Source organism: Porites lutea, chromosome 13 (assembly GCF_958299795.1).
Source record: "Porites lutea chromosome 13, jaPorLute2.1, whole genome shotgun sequence".
Lineage (NCBI taxonomy): Eukaryota > Metazoa > Cnidaria > Anthozoa > Scleractinia > Poritidae > Porites > Porites lutea.
In genome coordinates this window covers 8,863,098-8,885,552 of record NC_133213.1, presented here as the reverse complement: position 1 = coordinate 8,885,552, position 22,455 = coordinate 8,863,098, and the positions used below count along the sequence as shown (strand labels likewise).

The following is a 22,455-nucleotide window of genomic DNA, read 5'->3' as shown; positions in this document are numbered from 1 at the left end:
ATGATGATGGTGGTGGTGACGATGAGAATGATGATGGTAGTGGTGATGATGACGACGAGCATGATGGTAGTGGTGGTGGTGATGACGACGAGGAAGAGGATGATGGTGGGCTTGACGATGGGGACGATGTTGATGGTGGTGGTAGTGATGACAACTAGGATGAGGATGATGGTGGTGGTGGTGGTGGTGGTGATGGTGATGACCACGAGGATGACTATGATGATGAAGCTTTTGACGAGTTAACTAATGTTACGGGTAATGATGATGAGAATGATGACAAATGATGGTGAAGCTTTTGAGCTAGAGTGATGAAGGTGACGATGAAGATGATGATGATGTGTATGAGGATGAAAATGACTTTGAGAGGGATAACACGCGAGCAAGCAATGTATTCGTGTCCAGCAAATGGCCACCACGCGTTCCGGGCTTCCTGCGAGAGGCGCTTTTCGCGCGTGTTTGCCAATCAAAATCTCCAGAACCCTCTCTTCTAAAAAACATTAATGAACACAAACGTTGGGTAAAGAGGGTTGGAGAAGAAGCAAATATATTTTGCCAGGTTACTTGTTCCTTTTGAAGTTAAACTGAGTATCTTAATTACACCTAAGCACAACTAGATGAGCATCAAGCCTCGCCTATTAAATATGGTGCATATTCATGGTACTTGAAAAATGCAAGTACAAAGTCCTTAGTTAATAAACTCTTTGGCCATTTCTTACAAGAACTTAATAGGTAGATATCTATGTTTCGTTACTCTGTTAACTGTCGTTAACTACGCGGTACAGAGAACGTATCTGATAGGGGCGTAGCCAGCACATAGACCTATAGACCCGGACCTGCAAATGTTTGGCTTGATAACTCTACCGCTTGTAATAAATTATGCGTTGTTGAAGTGAGCTGAAAAGTTTAAGAGCTGAAAGTGTTGGTGAGATCAGTGCGCACTAGTTATGCGTGCAATTTTCAGATGTGTGGAAATGAAAGACAGCAAGGCCTGCAACCAGTCGAAAAGCTGTCTACGCCCCTGTCTGATGACTAGAATTTAGGGTTAAACGACAAGAAATCAAGCCATTTCGAAGTTGACCAACTGAATGGCTGGATTTTTAGTGAGGCCCCGTTTTTATGGAGAAACGTTGACGGATGGAAGGGTCACTCGCCTACCCGAGATACCCTGCTGGGAGAGCCAACTTTTCATGCATTTCCTTACTGCGCTTTTCAAAAACACGCGAACTCTAAAGTTGAAATGCCGCCTTCACAATTGCGTTTTACACTGCCTTCAATCATAATTACGATCACACGCAACAAACCTTGAAACACTGGAACACACAAAACGGATCGAATTCCACCAATCACAAATCACAAACCATGACCTTTTGAACTCGTTGAAGTAAACTTCCGTTTCCTAAGAGGTCCGCTAAGATGATTGACGGCAGCGTAGAACGCAAACGTCAGTTGGCTTTTGAACTTCAGAATTTGTGTGTTTTTGAAACGCGCAGTAAAAGACGCGGCGGCCGTTTACATGAGAAACAAAAATGCTCGCTCGACTAGGGTCACCCTCCCAGCAGGGTTAACGTTTCTCCACATAAACGCTATGCCTCGCACAGCCGGGTCAACACGGTCAAGGCGTTACAATCAGAGCATGCGCGACTTAAATTGACTCGATAGGGAGGGTGAACCTTCTACCCAAGACAGGTTTTCTTCATATAATCGGGGCCTTAAAGACACCATAATATAGCTTTATGCGCAATCCTCGTATCCACTCTGATGTTTATATAGAGCAGGTAGCACATTCAAGGAGGAGTTCAACTTCTCCACGTAAAGGTCATTTCTTGCGAAACACGCAGTGTGCCTGATAGGTTCTTCATGTATACACTTTGAAATTAAGTTATCCACATGCAATCCTCTATTACTTAGAGAATTCTTGGTGAAAAACTTTTACAAAAAAATACAATCTCCATCGTCAATGGACATCGAAATATTCCCAGGAATATTCGGCTTGAACTCCGCTAATCCTGGGAGAGCAACTGTTTATAATAAAAATTGCGGAAACTGGTTAACGTTCTTTCGGCCAAACTGTACAGAGAAGGTCTTTAAGATAGCGTGTAACGTTCACGCTATTCAGTCGTTGTGACCTTAATGCGCGACATAAAATAGGTCCTCGTCTGAAAGTAAACGGGTAGTTGTTGTCTATTACAAACTCATCAATGCGGAAAACTGCTCTGAACAACCTTAAAGGCCATTGTTGAACAAAAATAGCTTCACTGAACTTCATACTGGCCAAAGTCATCCTTGGATTGTAAAGACGAAACAATTGGTTACTGTTCTCTTAGCCACGCTGTACAGGCAATATCTCAAGATTAACTGGGAATTCACATTTACAATCGTTCATCACGACCCCAATGTTAATCAAAAATAAGTCTCTTGCCTCGTTCCCAGGCTCCTCTATCTTCTGAAAACGAGGCTGACAAAACGAGTAGCCCTTTATAACATCCAGCTGACTTTATAAGAGAGTAGGTCTGTGTTGTCCAGTCAGCTCAAAGTCATATTGTGATTAAGGACACTAAACGACATCTTTAAGCCAGGGATGATCAAGGCACTGAGCTGCTGTCGATCGCTTTTCTGTGTTAAAGTCCAGCATAGGAAGCAAGAATGCTGAAAATTCCATAGCATCCTGCTCAGGCCATTCATACTTCTCGCGTAGAACGTCATATAAGCCCCTACAGCGACAAAAAAAATGATTGACATATTACTGACAAGACTTGTGGAAAGAACGAGACACATCACACGACTTACATAGAAGTGTTTTTACTTCATTGTCGCGAAGAGCGAACTTGACACTGTCTCTAAGCCGGTTGAAGTTCATAACCGAAGTTTCCAAACCGGTTTCGTCATGGATAAAAAGATTTAATTTGACCGTATTACTGCACTTACCAGGGTCGTAGCTTGGAAATGTGCTTCAACTCCCCTGTTTAACAAGAAAGAAAGAATTCCCCAACAATTTCATTTCTAAGAATTGTCAAAGAACGTTAAAAAAATTGTTGAAACATCCTGAGAAAAAATAGTACTATAGCAGATGTTCTGGCAAAAAGGTTTTATTTAAATGGCAACACTAAAGGTTTTCGTCCACAGGTGTAAAAGTTAAAGTGCCAGACAAGAGTTTGTTGTTTTATACATTAACTCCACAGTGTAATGGGAAAGAAGTTATAAATACTAAGCTAATTTACGCATCTGTTAAATGTGGCTTAATAATAATAAAGCAAAGATTATTGCCTGACATTGCGAGTCTGGGCAACCCCTGTGAATCTCCACTGGAGATTCGTAAAACTGGTGTTGCTTTACAGGTCTCTCGTTAAGGTTGGAGCGTTTCGCGACCACTTGGTTTTCGCGTACTTCCTGTCCAAATGTTTTTCCCAAAACACTCACTTCCTCAGGAAGTCAGTCAGTTTCAGCTAGGTTTGTTGTTCCTTTCTTCTGTCTGACCACATTGTTCTTAGCACGATAGTTCCATGGGGAAAACGCAGGCGCGAATCTAGGATAAATAGTGACCGATTTCCTAACGAGCGCGAAAGGCAGGCGCAAGCTTTTAGGGATGTCCGGGGGCATGCTCACCCCGGGAAGTTTTTTAGATTTTAACTACCAAAGTCCCCTTGCCTGGGTTCTGAATGTGATGACGACGCGTGACCGCTGTTTGAAAGTCAGGGCATTACTGACTGTGTAAAGTAGACTAGACAGCGACAAATGATTTTCCAGCTGAAAATCTCATAGCGTGTCTAATGCCCGGAAGTTGAAAAAAGTAAACAATTGTCCAAACCATTCTCTAGATTTCAACTTGAAAAGTATTTTTTATTGTCAAAAATATGTTTATTATGAAAAACTGACCAATTTCCGTAAAACGGTGGAAACCGGTGTGAATCCGCGCCTAGGAGGGGCTGCCTTTCATAGGATCGGCAAAGAAATGATGACGAGGAAGATAATGATTATGGTGATGATAATGATGATGATGATGATGATGATGATGATGACGATGACGATGACGTTCGTGGGGGAGGGGAGGGGCGGTTTTTTACAGGATTGGCCAATAAATAATAACGACGACGATGACAATGACTATGAGGATAACGATGACAATGATTATGAAAGTGGTGGGGTAGGGGTAGGGGATGCCTCATCATCACAGGACTGGCATACACACCGTTCTCACTCGACTCACAAACCTTGCGGGCACCTCCCGGGACGCTCATCTATTGGAAATGTACTGAGATCAACTTTTAAATTAGCTACTGTAGCTACTAACCTTTCTTGTTGAAAAAATCTCTGGAATATTTCCCTGACAGGGCTATATGCCTCGGCACTTTCCCAAGAAGTTCAATGACGTGCGCAAGATGATCTAACAAGGAAAAACGACGATCACAAATATTATTGAAAACAGCAACCCCGACAGGCAGTTGCAAAACAAAAACAAGTTACCTTCATCTCTTGAATAGTCTTCTCCCGAGTGAGGCTCGAACAGAAAGTCACCAGTCGCTAATTCAAAAGCCTACGATACAAAACTAAGTGTGTCAGTAGGTTGTTTAACGAATGTGCGTGTGAGCATGTATTTTCGACACAACAAAATAACGAGGAACAAAACCGATTTCATTTCAGTTCAGTTCAGTTCGTGACACAGCTCTTGAGGTATTCTCATCGCGAAGTTGCAAATTCTGATGGGAATAGTTTGCCTGATTCCATTTCGGAAGCTTCATAAAAATAATATGGGCTATGATTTGAGGCGATTCAATTTTTAATCTCAATTCTTTCCAGATGATCTGGATATATTGTTACTGGGTACTTCTCCCACCAGGTCAAATTTACTATATTGTTAAATGCTTATGCCCAAGATTTTCAACCGGATTTTTAATGTTAAATGACATTGGTTTACAGGGTTCGTACCCTTCTTTGCACAAAAAAATTCAAGGAATTTTCAAGGACTTTCAAGGGCACATTTCCCATTGTTCAAGGACTCCGTTCACTGCGAAAAACAGCCTTGAGTTTATGTCTTTTTTACTTCTTCCATAACATGAGTAGTTTTATCCTGAATGTCTTTCTGTGTTTGCTCCTTTCTCTTTGGAGTTCTTCTTAGTTAGCATTGAAATTCAAGGACTTTCCAGCACCAACTGCAATTTTCAAGGACTTTAATTAAAGGCCTTAAACATTTATTTTAAAATTCAAGGACTTTCAAGGTGCGTGCAAAACCTGGGTTTATATGTATTACTGAAAGTAGATTGAAACATTATAAATGTTGTCATATGCTAAAGACCATATTTAACTCACCATGCATGCTGTACTCCACATATCAGCTGCGGGACCATACGCTGCACCTATTAACACTTCCAGGCTACGGTACTGTCTTGTCTGGATCTCCTCTGTAAAATGGTGATGCTGAAGCAGGAACAATAGACACCATTAGATTCTAAGACGAAGAAGAGTACGAGAACAAGATTTTCTCATTTCTCGTTCTTCTAAGCTTGTTCCTCCGAGGGTGCAAGTTTTGGACTTTGCCAATAGGCAGCGACAGGAATATTTACGTAGCGAACTCGAACGTAGCGAATTCGACAAGTAGCGAAACCGTTGTAAACCAGTTATCCTGCACACATCTTTTTGGACTGTCCCCGACAACGTGAACGCCTGCAACAGACTAGGAGAGATGAGGAGGAGGGTCTAAGATAAGAGAAGGGGCTCTATTTCTGGCCAGTTTACATGACTTACCACCCAACATGCATTTCCGAGATCAGCGATTTTCACCCTGACAGAGTCATCACTGTGATCAGCTTCAGTGTGGTTTTCTTCTACACAGTTTTCTTCTGCTGTCTCTGAAAGTGTGGGGGATATGCAACAAAAGTCAAAAAAGAGAGAGGAGTTTGGTGTTTACAATAAAAAATTCATCCATTTTTGAAGTCAAAGGTTTCAGGTGAGCTTTATCCATGAACAGCTAATTTGTGAACACTTAAAATAATTATCTCAAATGCCAGCTTCCAGTACACAGTTTTCTCCCTTATCAATTCATCCACGGTATATGTTATGTAGCAATTGTTTTCCCCTGGTTTGACATTAAATTTTTTAATGGACTGCCTTGACCCTTCAGCTACAATGGAGACACCTCCATTCAGGGGGACAGAAAATTTGGTCCAAGAAAATGTTGACATAATCTTTGTATCTGTTACCTCTACTGAAGGGGCACCTCTATTCAGGGGAAAGGGACACTTTTTATGGGACCTGAAACACGGAATTAACCTCCATCTAGGGGACACCTCAGCACTCAAAATATGACTGACCACAAAAAGCAAAAGTTTAAGTGTCCACTAGTCGCAATGAGACAGCTTTTACAACATGAACTATATCACTTAAATTGATGTACCGCACTTGTGGCAATTCAACACACAACATCACAGAGATAAGTTAATCATTATCTTTTATACATTCACTAGTTGCTTGAAATAAACTGCAGCAGATTCCGAGGCAGAATGGAAGAAAAATATATTTTGTTTGTTGGAGGCCAACCCTCATTGAGGGGACACGTGGCTTGGTCCCGAGGGTGTCACCTGAATAGAGGTTTCACTGTATACCCATAACGACTTGCTTTAAAAGCACTAGTGCAAGGTATCCAGACTCTTGATTTTCCTACCATTTACACAACTCCCACCGTGTCTAGATAATCAAGGTTCGTCAGTCACAAATAATATTTAATGTTATTGACCTTTCTGTTCTGGTATTGACTCCATATCAACACTCCTACTGTCCGTGTCTTCTACGTCTCCATTACAGAGCGGAGCGCCTACCGAGATCCGAAAAAATGCAATCAAACACAACATTTGCCATACTTTGTAGCACCCTGTGCGTAGAGCGTCCTTTTATCAGATCAGTTTAGGTGTCTGGGAAACTGACCACCCACCCCACCCCTAACCCATGTTTCTGCCTTTAAGTCATTTGTCAGTGAGAAACATGGGTTAGGGGTGGGGTGGGTAGGCAGTTTCCTAGAAACCTAAACTGGTCCGTTTTGACTTCTCGATTGAGGAGGAGCAAAGGAGGCTCAGCTTGAATAGTGTCAGGCCTTTGACATTTCCACAGCCAAAACCTTTGGACCAGTCAATCCTGTTTTTCCCTTCAAACTGGTTTTTCGAGTGTGAGCATCAATTAATTGATAAACCGATGTTGAACCAAAAGCGCACTGCTATTAGGCCTGAGTTTGAAACTGTAACCTAGCGACAGGAAACATAGGTTTTCTTCAGCGGGTTGTAAAGGTCAAGTGAGGAGGATGAAATTGCTAGATTTCCATCCATTTTGGTTGTTTTGTCATAATTATGATTGGGCCTTTGGCTCATGTGTGCCTTTACCTTTTACCTCTGGACATGCATTCAATCATGGTTGTCACTAAGATTTCAAGTTGCCGGGTAAATACAACAAGTAGGCGGGGAATCAAACGGCTCTGGATTTCTTCTGGTTCTATTTTTCTCCTATTTTCCAATAAAAGTAGCTGAGGGCCACTCCCTTAGTAGCTGTGGAAAATTTCTGACCCCTGACTCTTAATGACAACCCTGATTCATTAATTTATTTCTTATTTATATTTGTGAGGAAACAAAAGAGCCCACCTGACTCAAGCTGTTCCTCTGTTGTGGACATAGCATCATTTGATGCTGTCTCACCCATTTCTTGTAGAGTCTGACTACTAAGCTCTTCAGACAGTTCAACTGATTCAGTATCAATATGATTTTCTACAGTCTTTTCCTGTGAACAGTTGGAAAGTGCTTCACTTGGAGCTTGTTCACTTGATTTTTGTTCACATTCAGAGGTATTTTTGGTGCAGTTTTCTGCGTTATTGCTACAATCTTCTGTCTCCTTGTCTGAATCCTCTTCGTTTTCTTCCAGTATTCCTTGCTCGATTTCATCCTGCTGCTGTTGCTGCTTTTCAATTTGTTTTTTGAGTTTCTTCTTCATTTTCTTCTTCTTGTTCTTTGATATTTTAGTTGATGTGCATTGCTTCAAATTAAAAAAAATAACAGATCTATGGTCAGAGTGTACGATATTATTGTTTAGATAATACAAGACCAAATCAGCCTCTTATTTACCATGTATAAATAAATGCTTTTATAAATTATCATTATCATTATTACCATTATTTTTTTCTTAATATCCAAGATTCAAAAAATTCTTCACTAAAATCTTATAAAAATCTTTTAAAAACTACACACAAAACTTCGGTAAAATATTCATAAAAATAAAACGTCCACATTCATTATTATATAAATACAAATTTCCGGCAAAACCCCTTCACAATTCAGAATTCTAAGATACTAATTAAGAACTAAATATATGTCCACGATAGAGAACTATTTACAATTGTGAATAATTTAAGAGTGGGAAAAAGAAAATCAAGCATTACTAAGAAAAAAAACTATCAAAAATCTAGGCCTAAAATTATGAGTGCAGATGCAGACCAGCTACAGTGAAAGTGAAGTCTTCTGAGACCTCACGTGATTTGAATGCATATCCAGAACCTCTGACGCATATTATTACGATTATTATTACGATTATTATTATTATTATTAATTATTACCAAAATTTTTGTTATTCAATGATAATTGGACATGATACATTGTATTTGGTGAATTAAGCTCATTTGACCAGCGTGCTTGTTTTCTTCCGTAATTTTTCTTCATGGCTACTGCAACCCTATGTGACAGGCTGCTTAAAAAGTTACAGATTTGAACATATTGATTAAAGAATAAATACATCAATTTGCAAAAAATGGTGTCTAGGCCAATCAAGTTAATTATAATAACAAAAAATGAGGCTGAGTGTGATATGAAGAACATTGCAAATTAAGGTGGTTGTATCTGAGTAGTTTACAAACCTGCATTACTGATGGTGGAGCTGAGCTTACTAAAAGGAAAAAAGAGGTAAGATCAGAAAGGGGTTAAAACCTGTCACTCGCGTTCAATGCTCATGAATATTCATTTTTCTGAGTACCATATTTGGAAACTCTCACTACGGCCTCAAAAAAGGAATAGGTTTCACTTTGCACATGCATCACCCTTTTTTGTACATATCTTTGCTGTCACTGCATGACTATGGCATGAAAGTGCCTATTTCATGATTTGTGGAGGGCATAAACACAAGACAATGACTTTCTTTTTCTTTTCCTGAACTTTGATACAATCTTTAGAATTCCTGAACTCCAGAAAAATTTGCTAACATTTGACTACCTGAATGAGATGGGATAAGTTTGAAGCAGTGCCACTTTTAAATGGTGTTTACATAAGCTCGCTATTTTTTGTGAAGGTGGAAGAACATGGAGTAAAATTATGTCTCATCATTTACTAAGTTTGATAGGTCAGTTATCCTTTCTTCTCGTACCAAAAATGGTAATTGTGAAAAAGAATATTCACGAGCATTGGACAAAGCAAAGATATGACAGTTACGTGTTTCAGCCCCTTATGAGTTTCTGGTAAGATCCAATTACGCAGTAAATTATAATATTCCAGAGCTGGAAACAAGACCATTGCTACCACTCAGGGAGCAAGGGTGAAAACCTGTTTTGAGATAACATGTCTTAAACAACTCAAGACCACCTTAGATTTTCATGAGTAATCAAAACAATAACTTTTTTTTTTTCACATTTTACGGGAAACATCAAACTTCATATTGAGCTATTTTAGAAAGACCCTGATACTAAGATACCTACCAATAATTTTAAAAAATTTTTCATTGTTATTAGCAATGGGACTTGATTATTATTTTGAACTTACTTAAAGCTGGTGAGTACACTCCTGATGCTCTTGCTGTTGCTGCCTCAGCGGCCAGTTGCTGAATATGCTTTTCACTCACACACAGTAAGATATTCTCAGGTTTAATATCAGTGTGTATTATTTTACACTTGGTGTGCAAGTAGTCAAGTCCCTGTAATGTCTGCATAAAGACAAGTATTAATAAGAAAGCCATTACTACTCTGAACGTTTTTCTATGAAAATTATATGACACAACCAACTGGGGAAGTTACCCAATCTTTAAGATTTGCTTTGTGGAGTGTCACAGTTTCTAAACTTTGAAACACACCACTCAAAACAATAATCTGAGCCTCATAGCTTAGTTCTTTGAATGTTCTTCTCTGTAGCCAACAAAAACCCTTGGTTATGCTATTGATAGTGCCCATACAGTGGAACGTTGATATAATGAAGAGCCAAGAGTCTGGCAAAATTTGTTCACATTAACAAGGTTTGGGTATATCGAGGTTATATTTTACATAATATTTTACTATTATTGGGATAAAGAAAATCACTCACTATACCAAGGACTTCATTAAACGGAGGTCTGTTACATTGAGGTTCTACTGTACTATTTTACCCTGGACCAAGTGGTGCTAATTTTCTTGCACTGGGGCCCTTAAAATTCCTCTTTGAACCTTCCACTCTCGGAGGCTAATGTCAAAATTTGAGAACTATCCCCAATTTAGTTAGAAAAATATTAAAAAACAAATGGTATCACATGGAAGTGCAGTGAGGTCACATCAGACGAAATATTTGTTTAACAAAGCTAAACTGTTAGTACTACATTTTCTGTATCCATAACAACCACATTTAAGTAGGAGCTGGAAGTTGAGCTTCTACATCGGCACTTGAACCTAAATCACTTTACAAAAAAATAACTACATACCTGTTTTATAATACTCTTGACTTGCATCACAGGTATTCCTCTATAATTGGACTTTATTATTAATTTTAACAAGTTATGACCTAACACTTCAAAAACCATACATATATCTGTAACACCAATGTCAAGGTATTATTATTTTGATCAGACATAGTAAAACTATACACAATACCTTTAAGAGTAAACAAGTGAGCAGTGCAAAAGAAGCACATGTATTACAGTAATAATATATAATAATAGTAATAATAAAAATAATAATAATAATAAATTTAGCCTTATCCCTATGGGAGTAAATAGTTAAATACAGTTGAAGCTCCATTAAATGGCCAGTATTTAAATAAGTCCTGAAATAATTTGTCCAAAAGAATGGGAAATTAAACCTCTATTAAGCGGCAACCTCTGTTAAGTGGAGTGGACGTGGTCACCTTTTAGCCATCGTGAAGAGAGTTTTCCCATTATTTTCACCTCTATTAAGTGGCTATTAAGCACTTGATACACTAAGTTTGGCTTCATTTCAAGAATATGATGAAGGAAAATATAGTCCGAAATAGAAGTTGATAACCCATTGTGGACCAGGCCCCAGTTGTTCAGTTGTTCAGTTGGATAGCGCTATTCACGGGATAAATCATTACCTAGTGGACAAGTATCAGGGAAACCAATTGCGTTATCCCCTGGATAGAGATTTATCCGGTGCATAGCATTACCAACCTTTGGAATAATTGCGGCCAGTAATGCTCCTCTCATCGTGCATTTGCTTTAAAATAAAGTGGTGTTTCTGCTAAGATTATGCTAATTTCAGACAACTATAGAGTGGCCAACCTCCATCAAGTAGCCACTTGCCCGTACCCCGAGGGTAGCTGCTTAATAGAGGTTTGACTGTAATAAATATTAATTATTATTATTATCATTATTAATATTAATATTAATACCATTATTATGCTAATTAATAATCATTACTATCACTATCACTATCATTACTAATATTGTTATTATTAATATTTTTACTATTTTTATTATCATTACTTTATTTATTAGGTTATCAAACCAATTCAAATGCATGTACAAATGGACAGGCTGGTAGGCGGTAGAGGGATGAATAGATGAATCATTAGGCCTGAATTTCAGCTTGTCCTTTTGGCAAGCAGTTCTCACATTTTATCATTCTGGAGCCAATTCTTGCTTGTCTTAGTTAATTATTTTGTTAGAGGATGACTTTCCTGGACCGTCGCCCATTGGGCAAACAAGTTTTTTAGGTCACAAGAAATTTGACTGCTTGTCGCAAAAAACTGAATGGGACTTTTTTTTAGGCCATCCATGGATAACTTCAAAATCATAGGTCTATGTTCTTTAAGCTTTAAGGTGAGAAGTGAATACATGAAAAAACTGTTTGAGGATACGAGAGCCATTTATTCCTACAATTTTGAAATCATCAGTAAGCTGTACAACATGTTTATACCCAGTATGGTCTGTGTCAGCTGTATGAACCTGGAAAAAATTAACATTATTCATCATTAATACATTGTTGAGAAAGAACAAGGACCTGGTTCTCTCACTTTGAAAAGGCAATGGTTAATTTAAGTTGTTTCATACTGCACTTACCAGGGAAAACAGCTGACACTTTGCGATGCCACCTCTTGTTTCCCCGCAAAATGTCGTCTGAAAAAATGAGTGCAGAAATTCCATACTGATGACGTGTCGCTACCAAGATCTGGTTAGTGCTTCTGATTGGTTGAAGCAAATTTCCCACATGGCATGACCAATCAGAAGCACTACCCAGATATGGGTAGGACATGTCATCAGTATGGAATTTTTGCACTTTTTTCTCAGACAACATTTTGCAAGGAAACCAACGATGATGTTGCAAAATTTCAGCTGTTTTCTTAGGCTATGTTGCAATCTTAACTCTGTGTTGTCAGAGGAATGAACAAATGAAAAGAATGACACCAAAAACAAGTAAAATGGTAACGTGCAACATTAGGAATGTCGTATCCAGGAAACCAGGAGCATTTATAATAAATTACCATTTACAAAGCGTTTGTTACAATCCAAATGGGATATGCAAGGGAATGTCCCACCCACAAGATAAACAACAATGTTATAAACATGAATAAACAGTTAAATCTGATTCAACTCAAAACCATAATAAGATATTCCTGTCAGATCTCTAACAGATTTGTAACTGCCCATTATACATACAAATCTGACACACTCACATTAATTTTATCTATCACTTACCGTCCTTAGCAGTTTCATTTCATCAATTGCAGTCTCCGTATAATGGGACGCACTTTTCACAATTTTTAGGGCAACAAACCGACGATCTCTGAAATGAAAAAAAGAATAATCAGAGCTTTAAAATCAGAAGGTTTTGTTTGCAGGTGTAAAAGGGTACACTACATACACCGCAGTTGAACTTAGAGGTACATACTGACACAACACCGCAAGGCGTTCTACTCAGACAAACTCCATTACCACAGTTTACCCCTCTCATTAAAAACCAACATTCCCAAATTCCAGTTCACCCCGCTATAATGGACACTCGGATAATACAGACAGCAGCTAAATCCCAGACAACAACAAATTGCAGACATTTGACTGATATAAACTCCTGCTTTTACAGACTCTTGCTAATAAGGACACTAACTTGAGGTCCCTACAGTGTCCGCTATAAAGGAAGTTGACTGTAATAGATGAAGACCTATAATATGTGGACGTACTACATCTAAATCATTTGTTTAATTAATTGTCTAATGGTTCATTTATTTTTTTTATGTTTGAGAGATCATTTCAATGTTTCACTCAATTTGGTGGCAGTTAACACTGTTTGAATATTGATGAATTTCATGACCTAGCTCCTTTAAGATAAAAGTCTTACTTGAGATCCCATGCAAGCCATACAGTTGAAAAGTGTCCCCATCCTAGCTTTCTGATTATGCTGTAGCGGTTGTTAAACAAGTCTCCTAAACGAACAGGATGGTAACCTCCTGCAAACAATAAAATTGGAAGCAAAGATCAGTCTACTCAGCTAATTCACTCTCCAGAACCCTGTGAAATGGGGAATGATGTAACATAGTTATCCTCTTTGATGGTTGAAGAATCAGCAGAACCGTCTAGCAGAGTAGACCGCGAGTGGTCATCCTTTGTTCCTCAGAGCCACACGGGTACGCGAAAAGTTAAAATTATGCAAATTACTTGCAAAAAAGGAGAAGAGATTGGGGCAAGAGAGGATTTTTTATTTTTTCTTCACTCAGGCTCCGCCCTCATTCCTCACGGCTTCTCTGCTCACTCGTCCCAAGTCATTGCATTTTACCGTGACGCAAAAGAAAAATAAGAGACTGCTTGCAGTCTACTAGCAGAGTAGATATATGACTGACCAAACATACCACAAAGTGGGTGATTTTCACCAGCTTTTGGTTATTTTGTTAACCCTGGGAGTACTGACTTTGCAAGTAAATGTGTTGCTCTAAAAAACATCCATACCCCTTTCTGTGGAATGAGATACCCTGTCACATCCAAAATCTCGCAAGAATCAATTCAAAAACAACTCTCCTTAAATCACTGTTTGATACTTTGAATTCAGAGGATAACTATATTGATATGCCCACCGTTTTTATTACAAAGGTAAAATTAGCCACTAAATTCTTGCTTATTAGTTTCTACTTTTACAATTTATTTGTTTTCTTCTTTATTCTTTATTGTGTTATCTGGTAAACTGTAGACTTTCCCTACTTAGCCTTGGTCTTAATTTCATATTTTGCAATCATTGTCCCGCCTTGAATGGCCTTGCTGGCTGCGGGCAATGTGACAGTAATATTATCTGCTTATTAGTAAAGCTTGTTGTTGTTGTTGTTGTTGTTGTTCAAGGAGGGATTATAGGGTAAAGCTCCCCCACCCCTCTGGAAATTTAAGTTTCGCCTTACAATTTACTTTACAACTTTGGCCTTTAAATGACCAGGCGCTAAAGAGTGGGTATGGATATTTTATGGAACCACACAACGTATGATGGTGTGTAAAGAAGAGGAATCAGAGAACAAAGTCTTCAGATGACAAAGCTAAACCTCAAACCAATAGACTGCTTGCAGTCCGCCTTTTCTTTAACGTATGTGCTTATCCCAGCCGGCGCAATTGCAAATGACAACGTTACAATGAGGGATTAGGACAAGATGAGAAAAGATCGCCTGTGGACTTTTTTGTAGTAAACAAACCCTCCATGAGCTCTGAAATGAAGCAGCTGACTAGTGGATTTTACAGCTGTCAACAGATCATTGACTGGTGTGTGGATAAGCGTGGTGTGAAATAACAAGCACTAAAAATAGTCACAAGAACAGGTCGCACACACAACTGACTATGAGCAATTACAAACCATGCATAATCATACATGTATAAAAGCTAAAATGATCAGAACAGAAGGAAAATGCTGTAAATTTTCTGATAGTAAAGGAGTCATAGCAATCTTACAGGATTTTAAAAGGTGTAATTTTCAGCTGTCTATGTTCCATTTACAAAATTAATAATTGGCTCAAGTTACTTGGGTTTAATTCATTAATAAAATTACCGTGGAAGCTCTCCTACCGAACACTCCCGTAAGAGGACAGCTCTACATCCGAACACTTTTACAAAACCCTGTTTTACTCAACTCTGATACAAATGCTGTATTTTTACATTCTTGTAAGCAGCCAGCTCTAGTTACCGACACCTTTTTCATGTCCCAAGTATGTCCCCTTACAAAGCTTCCACTGTACTTTAACAGTTTTGTTGTTCCCAGACAGAACAAAAGAGTCAGTAGGCTCTTATTTTCATCTTTTTCCCTTTAGGTTACACCCTCGTTTAGTGCAACTCACACGCATGCATGGGTTATGCATGGAATAACTTTGGAGAGGAAAATAGGAGACTGCGCACAGTCTGTGAACTAATTGCAGTATTCTACAATTCAAATTAACAGCTAGGTGGAACTAATTTAAATGATTGGTATACTTAACTTTAATGCACGATGCCTTGAGAATGCTATTCCGTTCTAAAAGTTAAGACACCCTTTTTGAATCTTGTCTTTTTTGTCTCCGTTTTAATTTCTTAGTTACACACATAACTTTTATCTTGCTTTTTTCCACAGGAAAAAAAAAGAAAAAATATAATAATTATTATAAAGTAAAGTCTACCAGACACAACTGTCGGCTGAATTAGCATATTTCATGATAATTTTCAGATAATAACTACAGTTTTTAAAAAACAATGCATTTCATAAAAGGATGGAACGTTTCTAAAAGATTTCAAAAAGCGGTTTAAATCTTCAAAAAATGTAAACCTGAAATTGGCCAAAATGCTAGAGAAAAAGCTGCAATAACTTTTAAAAATTGGCATAATTCAAACTACACCCTTTTTACGCAAAAGTGTGTGGAACAAATGGAAATTTTTTGGCAGTCAAAAAATATCATTTCCTCCCTTTGTTGATGTATTCAAACGGTAATTTTAGATACACATTTTATATCAAACAAAACACTTTTCATCGGGTAAAACAGAAATCTTTCAGGATCATTTTCTAACAACAATATTTCTTCTAAGGTTTAGAAGCACCCTTCATGAAAGACATTTAGTGTCCTTACTATATTGATAAAAACAGCGAAACAATATTGAAATTTGACAGTTCAAAAGCTTGTGTACTAAAAAATTCCTTTATCGATCAGTTTAAGCAATCTGAAAGCAAGGTTCGTGTTTCTAACCTGCAGATGATCATAAAAATTACTGTTTCCTTTAAACAAAAAACTGAGAATCTCAGTTTAAACTAATCTAATAGGACTTGAGATGTACAGCACAATTTTTTGCGTGAACTTAATCTCGCCGCATTTAATGAGCTTATTTTCTCCAACTCGTCTGATTATTGCTGTACTCGAACAGATCGACAAACGGTGTCTAGAAGTTGTCAGCTATTTTCGAACAAAGGAGTAATGGAGAACAAACCTCTCAACGTCTCATAAGGCCAGTAAATGCTGCTTGGTTCGCATTAAAAGATCGCTTATCCATGTGCATGAAACTCGAACAGATTTTAGCCGCACGCTCTTACAAGTAAGCTAACTTAGGTTAAATACGTTCTCTTATACCTTTCAGATAATCTCCGGGCTCTTCTTGTTCTTCTTCGTCCGAATTTTCGTCCACTTCATAATCCTCGTCATTGAAACTAGAAACACTACCGCTAAAATACCAAGAAACAGAAACGATCCATTAACTCACAGAAACTTGCTGTAAGTTTAAGAAAATCTCTAGATACCTTTTCGGCTTTGACTTGCTATCCTCCGGCCTCATGCGTGCTTTTGGGGCTTTAAGCCTCTTTTTCTTCGCTTGGATTGCCAAAACTGAAACGAATTATAGAAAATCAGTAACTCAAACCGCTATTGCAAAAGGAATTATTTTGAAACCTGACCTTTTCTTTGCATTTTGGAGTTCATTTTGCCGTTTCTTCTCCAGGCTAGCGATAAGATTGTTGAAATTTGGGTTTTTAGGCGCGCATGTCAGCGCTTTGAGATTGCGGGCTCGTAAAGCAGCGCGCGAACTTGTACATTTCTTCAACTGTACTCCGAAAGTATGTACATTTTTAGTTTTACAGTAATTATTTACCAGTAAAGAGATCAACAGACCGACAGAAAGACAGGACAGGACACAGTATATATGGGAAATAACTTTCTCTTACCTCCACCCCACCTCCTTAACCAACAACGTCCCCCACCCCCGCCTCCTCCCACCATCTATCACTGATGGGAAGTGAGCATCACAGATTGACAAAAAACGTCTTTGTGCTCCACGCTACGAGCATATGTACAAAAAAGATTTAATTGTTATCTCAGATTTTCAGGCTAAAATTCATGTGCTCATCGAAGCTCATAGGATGAGAAGTGCCTTGCATAGCCTATTCGCCTCCTCACCTCATCCCATTCATAGTGTGTATTCAAGGCGGGCTCTCGTCCAGTTCACTTTTTTTGGCCATTCCTTAAACGATATATCTAACGTGAAAAGTGCATTACAAAGAAAATAGATAACCTATCAAATAAAACGAATTTCCTGCCAGCAGCAAACAAACAAAATAGTGTTAAAAATATAAAATATCAGCAAGTCCACTAGACTGCGAGCAGTCTCTCTTTTTCTTCAGATTTAGTAAGAGGAGTGCACGCGCGCGCGAGCCTTGAGCGGCGAAGCCCCGAGACGTGAGAAACGAGGGCGGCACCCCGAGAAGAAAAAAAGAAAAAAGAGAGATTGCTCGCCTCTCCCGTCTCGCGCCTTCTGTCACGCGCGTAGTCATTTTTTGCGTGTCGACTAGGGCGTTTTGCTCAACGGACTAAGAAAAAAGAGAGACCGCTCGTAGTCTACAAGTCCACAGCGACAAACCGTTGAGTGGTGCCGGATCTCCCAGTTGTAGAACTGGATCAGTACAATAAACAAACCTTCTTCAGGGTTTGTTTTCAAACCGAAATATTGGGCAAATTTGTTTAAATTATATATTTTTGTTTTATTCTTTTGCTTACTTCTTCATCAGGTGTTCATCGCCTTACCGTAAGGATCAGTTTGTCGTTTTATGATTTTCTTGATCTTTCATAATAGTGTTATCTATTCAAATCGTGCAATGCAGTATTAAAGTACAACAACTACAATAGCTGTTACTGAAAAGATATCGAAATATTTCTGATGAAGCGTTTATCACTGGTTTGTAGACTAGATGATCCAAATGACATCATCCAATGAAGTGCATTCACTTATTGAAAGTTCCAGTTAAAAAATGAATAATGAATCAAGTAGGATTGTGACATGTTTTGAAACACAGCAGGTAGGGAGAAATAGAAATCGTAATTGAATGCAGTCGTTAAGCTGGCGAAATTATTTCTCTGCAAGACATGGATATAAATTATTGAAATTAACAAAAATTACTCCATCAGAGGTATCAATATTGCATTGAAGATGCTCTCTTTCACAATTAAAATTCTCGGGAAACCATTTAAATGCTCACTGCAAAGAACAGGATCGAATACAAGATCGCGTGAGAGCAGCCTTAACGAGATAGGTAGAAAAGGGAGCGATAATTAGATTAAACTTGTTAGTTTAGTCACGCGAGTTGCCTTGTAATCCGCACTTTATAAACAAACGATCACTTAAAACTTTAGAAAAAGCTGCTAATTTTTACCAAAATAACGAGTTCCGTTACTGCTTGTTGATAAACTGTGCTGTGCTCCGGTAGACACGTCGGTCCCGACGTGTGGCATTCCTATCAGAGCTAGACACTGAGTTAGGATAAGGCAGATGACCGAGACATTGAAACTGCGATCTAACATTTTTATTATGTGGAGTTCACAATTGTTTTCTTTTATGCACGAAAATATCAACCTGGCCTCTAGATTTGTGCTCATAGAAGCTGCCAGTTTCTTGCTAGCCAAACACTACAAAAGGTCGTTTTTAATTATAAGTTAATCCCATATTGCGTTTGCTTTTATCTCTTGTCTGCGGTTTCAAAAAAAGTACATCGCTACTTAATGCACAAAATAAACCCAAAATCTGTTGTTAAATTACCGATGCAAAACCTTTGAGCTATTTGGATAATCGATCATTGGTTGTCTTAAGAATTACATGTAAAATTCGTCTGCTTGCCTTGCAAATCGATCGTATGATTGTCTGTACCCTGCGCAGCTTAACGTCCGAGCAGAAAACTAACTTAAGAATAAACATTCCACTGAAAAATGGATACCATTACGAGACTGAACTAGGTTATTTCTCTTAGTGCGCTTGAATGAATCCCGCAGTAAACATAGCTGAAAATATCTCAACACCATCCCAAGGAATTATCTCACCTTTCGAATTCGCGCGCGACGAAATATCGGCCAAAACTTGGCTTAAAACAGCTTCATGGGTTAGTTTTTCATCCTCCTTTGCAATCTTCTTTTAAACCTTCTTATCCTTTAAATACCAAGCGAAATGAATTCCACAGCACGCTGTGTCCGGGATTACTAAGTTATCGTGTTTTGTTTTTGTTTGAAAAGCGCACTGATTCACTCGACAAACAAAAGTTTCTAATAACGTGACCCTTAAAACGCTCGATTGCAGCTGTGACGTTCGGATAAAAATGTGACAGTTCAAGTGTATACAAAGCCGCTAATGAATGAGTCGCTCTTCAATGAATCAGTGGGAGACAGATAAGAAAGAATACACAAAACAAAGAATCCTACAAAGGTCATCAGCCCGGGGGGCGGGGGGCACTCGACAAAGTTTCATACTGGGAGGCTCCGCCCCGATGTTAACCTGCGATCAGGCTTTTTTTTTTTCTCGTCTCCCAAACAAAAAACATGTCTAACCCCTTATCCTTTTACATATATCATTTTTGACAGAAACGTTACCCCTTTCGTATTCCTTCTATCGTCAAATGATTCCCCTTTCGCATGCCTGGCTTAGAACTTTGCTTGACTTTTTAACTGCTGTAAGTGTATTGTCTTAAATATGAATAAATCACAAAACCAGAACGTTTTCTCGACTTTTTCGCGCCCATAAAACGCATCTGTTAGCCCTTTTGGGGTTTTCTACTGACCGACATAACAAATTTCCCACCCTTTCATATACTTCAAGTCAACAAGTGAAATCCCTTCCCTGTTATATATCTGAAGCCTTAATTAATAAAATACCCCATTCGGGCGAAGTCTCCCCTTATAGAACATTATATGTAGAACCCCCAGGGGGGTCATAAGTACTCGTTTTGTTTGACAAACTGCGCGAACTCCCATCTAAAGAACAGACTCTTTAGCAGAATTAACTTGTAATCTTTTACTTGCCCAGTATGTTCATCAAATGCCATCTCAAACCCGCCGTACAGATATCAAAAACTTGTTGATTTGGAAAAGGGGTGAACAAAGTTTATTTAATTTCTGAATATATATTTTTTAATTCACTAATATCCACCTTGTGTGGTCGTATGACGTCAATACTGTTGAACCCTGTTTTTTATCCGGAGTGATAAGAATAAAACAACACCGGAAGTTGGCAAGACGGTTGATCGTAGTCAACAGTTACCGGCACCGTACAAACGACTTGTTGACTGCCGGGACTTAAGCAAAACTAACTACGAGAGAATCATGAACAAACGACGCACCCAACGACTGTTTTCTGTAAAATATCTGTTCATATTTTACCAACCAGTTTACACTATTTAATGTAGAAAAAGGAAACCTAAAATGTTCGGATTCTAAAATGTGGTGGAGAGAGGAATCACAAAAATCCTCACTTTCGTAAAGCGTTAAACTGAATTGCGCCAAAAATTTTCGGAAAAATAATACTGAAGCCCTTGTAATTTCGAATTGACTCAAGTTCCCCTAGGATGACCGAACAGATAAAACTGAATTTTGTAGTGCTGCTTAGAATGCATTTCTAGATATGTAAAAACACTCTGGATAGCCTAAAAAGTGATTTCAACCTATCATGGAGGAAACCGTTGTTGGGTGCCCCTGATTTCGAGTCTTCATAGCAAATAACACCATGGCTTAAATGAAAGACTTTATTGACCAATCAGGTCAATATCCAGACATTCGAGCAATTTATGTTTTCTTAGCCTGTGCCAGGCTCTCAGATAGTAGAGTGCGGACGTATTAAAACGAGCAAAGCGAAAATAAGACGCGCGCGACTTGGGAAAGCGGGCGCGTTTCTTTTTACTGAACGACTTTTCACCACTATCTCGGAGCCTGGAACAGGCTAATGTTTTCTCTGCCTGCTAAACAATCAGTTGATTAATTTATAGCGGAGCTCTACCGCGCGAAGCGCGCCAGCGGAGCACCATGGGTAAGAAAATGAAGTAGTAATCCACCCATCCGAGAAAATTTTGTAATCACGTGACCGTATACCGACCGAGCGACCGTCCGTCCGCACCACAGGCATCCCAATGCAAAATAACTCAATCAACAGGTATGGCAACCCAAATGCAACTCGAAGTTATTTTGGAGGGAAATCGCATAACCACCGGCGTCTTGTCAAGTAGAGACAACTAAAGAGTCAATAAAGACGAAAACGGAAAGTGGAAATTGTTTCTGTATCCGTATTAAGCTTAGATTAATTGTAATGTCCACAAGTTTGGAATACAGAGCAGGAGAAAGACAGAGAAAAAGGGAAAGTAGGCGGCAGGCAAGCGAAGCTCAACGAGAAAAAGGGCGACAGAGATCTAGAGCGAGAGACAAAAAACACAGGAGACATTTTTTTGTTGGAAGAACAGCAAGAAAATTTTGTAGCGGCGGTGACAAACTGAGAAATGCTAGCGGCCACCAATGCAAGGTGAAAATGAGCGGCAGCGAAAAAAAAGTGAACGAGAACACGTACGACATTTCCTCCATAAATCGTGTAACTAAAACGTTTCTGGAAGTTTCACGTTGTAATCGTGCAAAACAACGGCAAAGAAATGTACAATGCACTGCACGTACAAAGTTGCTTTTGTTGCCAATTAGACCTATTGTTGTTTTTCACCGTTCTCCGGCGCTGCCTTCGCCGCTTAGCATTACACAATTTTATATTTTGTTTGAACAAACTATAAATGTTATCGAGAGCTTCGCTTTTAGTCCTGGCTAAATCGATATATTATTATTGCTAGAAATAAAGGTAAAAGTTGATGGTCACTTTAAGTACCTTTTTTTCGATCTTCCTCCCAGGCAATTCTTTCCTCTTCACTGTGTGCAAACTTACACCGCTTGCCTTGAAAACAAGGTTGCTTTCGTTTTATAAACACACAGAGCTTGTAGGGGCCATATATTCCAGTCGGTCTAGAACGAATTA

The 22,455-nt window shown here is 38.7% G+C and overlaps 1 protein-coding gene across 1 annotated transcript; it reads right to left on the bottom strand.

Moving 5' to 3' along the window:
- Positions 1–527: 527 nt before the first annotated feature.
- LOC140922978 (SRSF protein kinase 3-like) lies at positions 528–17,080 on the bottom strand. Its single transcript, XM_073373026.1, has 16 exons — positions 16,940–17,080; positions 16,773–16,864; positions 13,553–13,661; positions 12,913–13,000; positions 12,075–12,162; positions 10,681–10,787; positions 9,777–9,936; positions 8,882–8,910; positions 7,620–8,007; positions 6,728–6,805; positions 5,740–5,843; positions 5,305–5,412; positions 4,462–4,531; positions 4,289–4,381; positions 2,926–2,959; positions 528–2,711 (listed from the first exon to the last, which is right to left on the bottom strand). Exons 1-16 carry the CDS (start codon positions 16,972–16,974, stop codon positions 2,555–2,557), a joined length of 1,740 nt encoding a protein of 579 aa, XP_073229127.1. The 5' UTR covers positions 16,975–17,080; the 3' UTR covers positions 528–2,554.
- Positions 17,081–22,455: the final 5,375 nt, after the last annotated feature.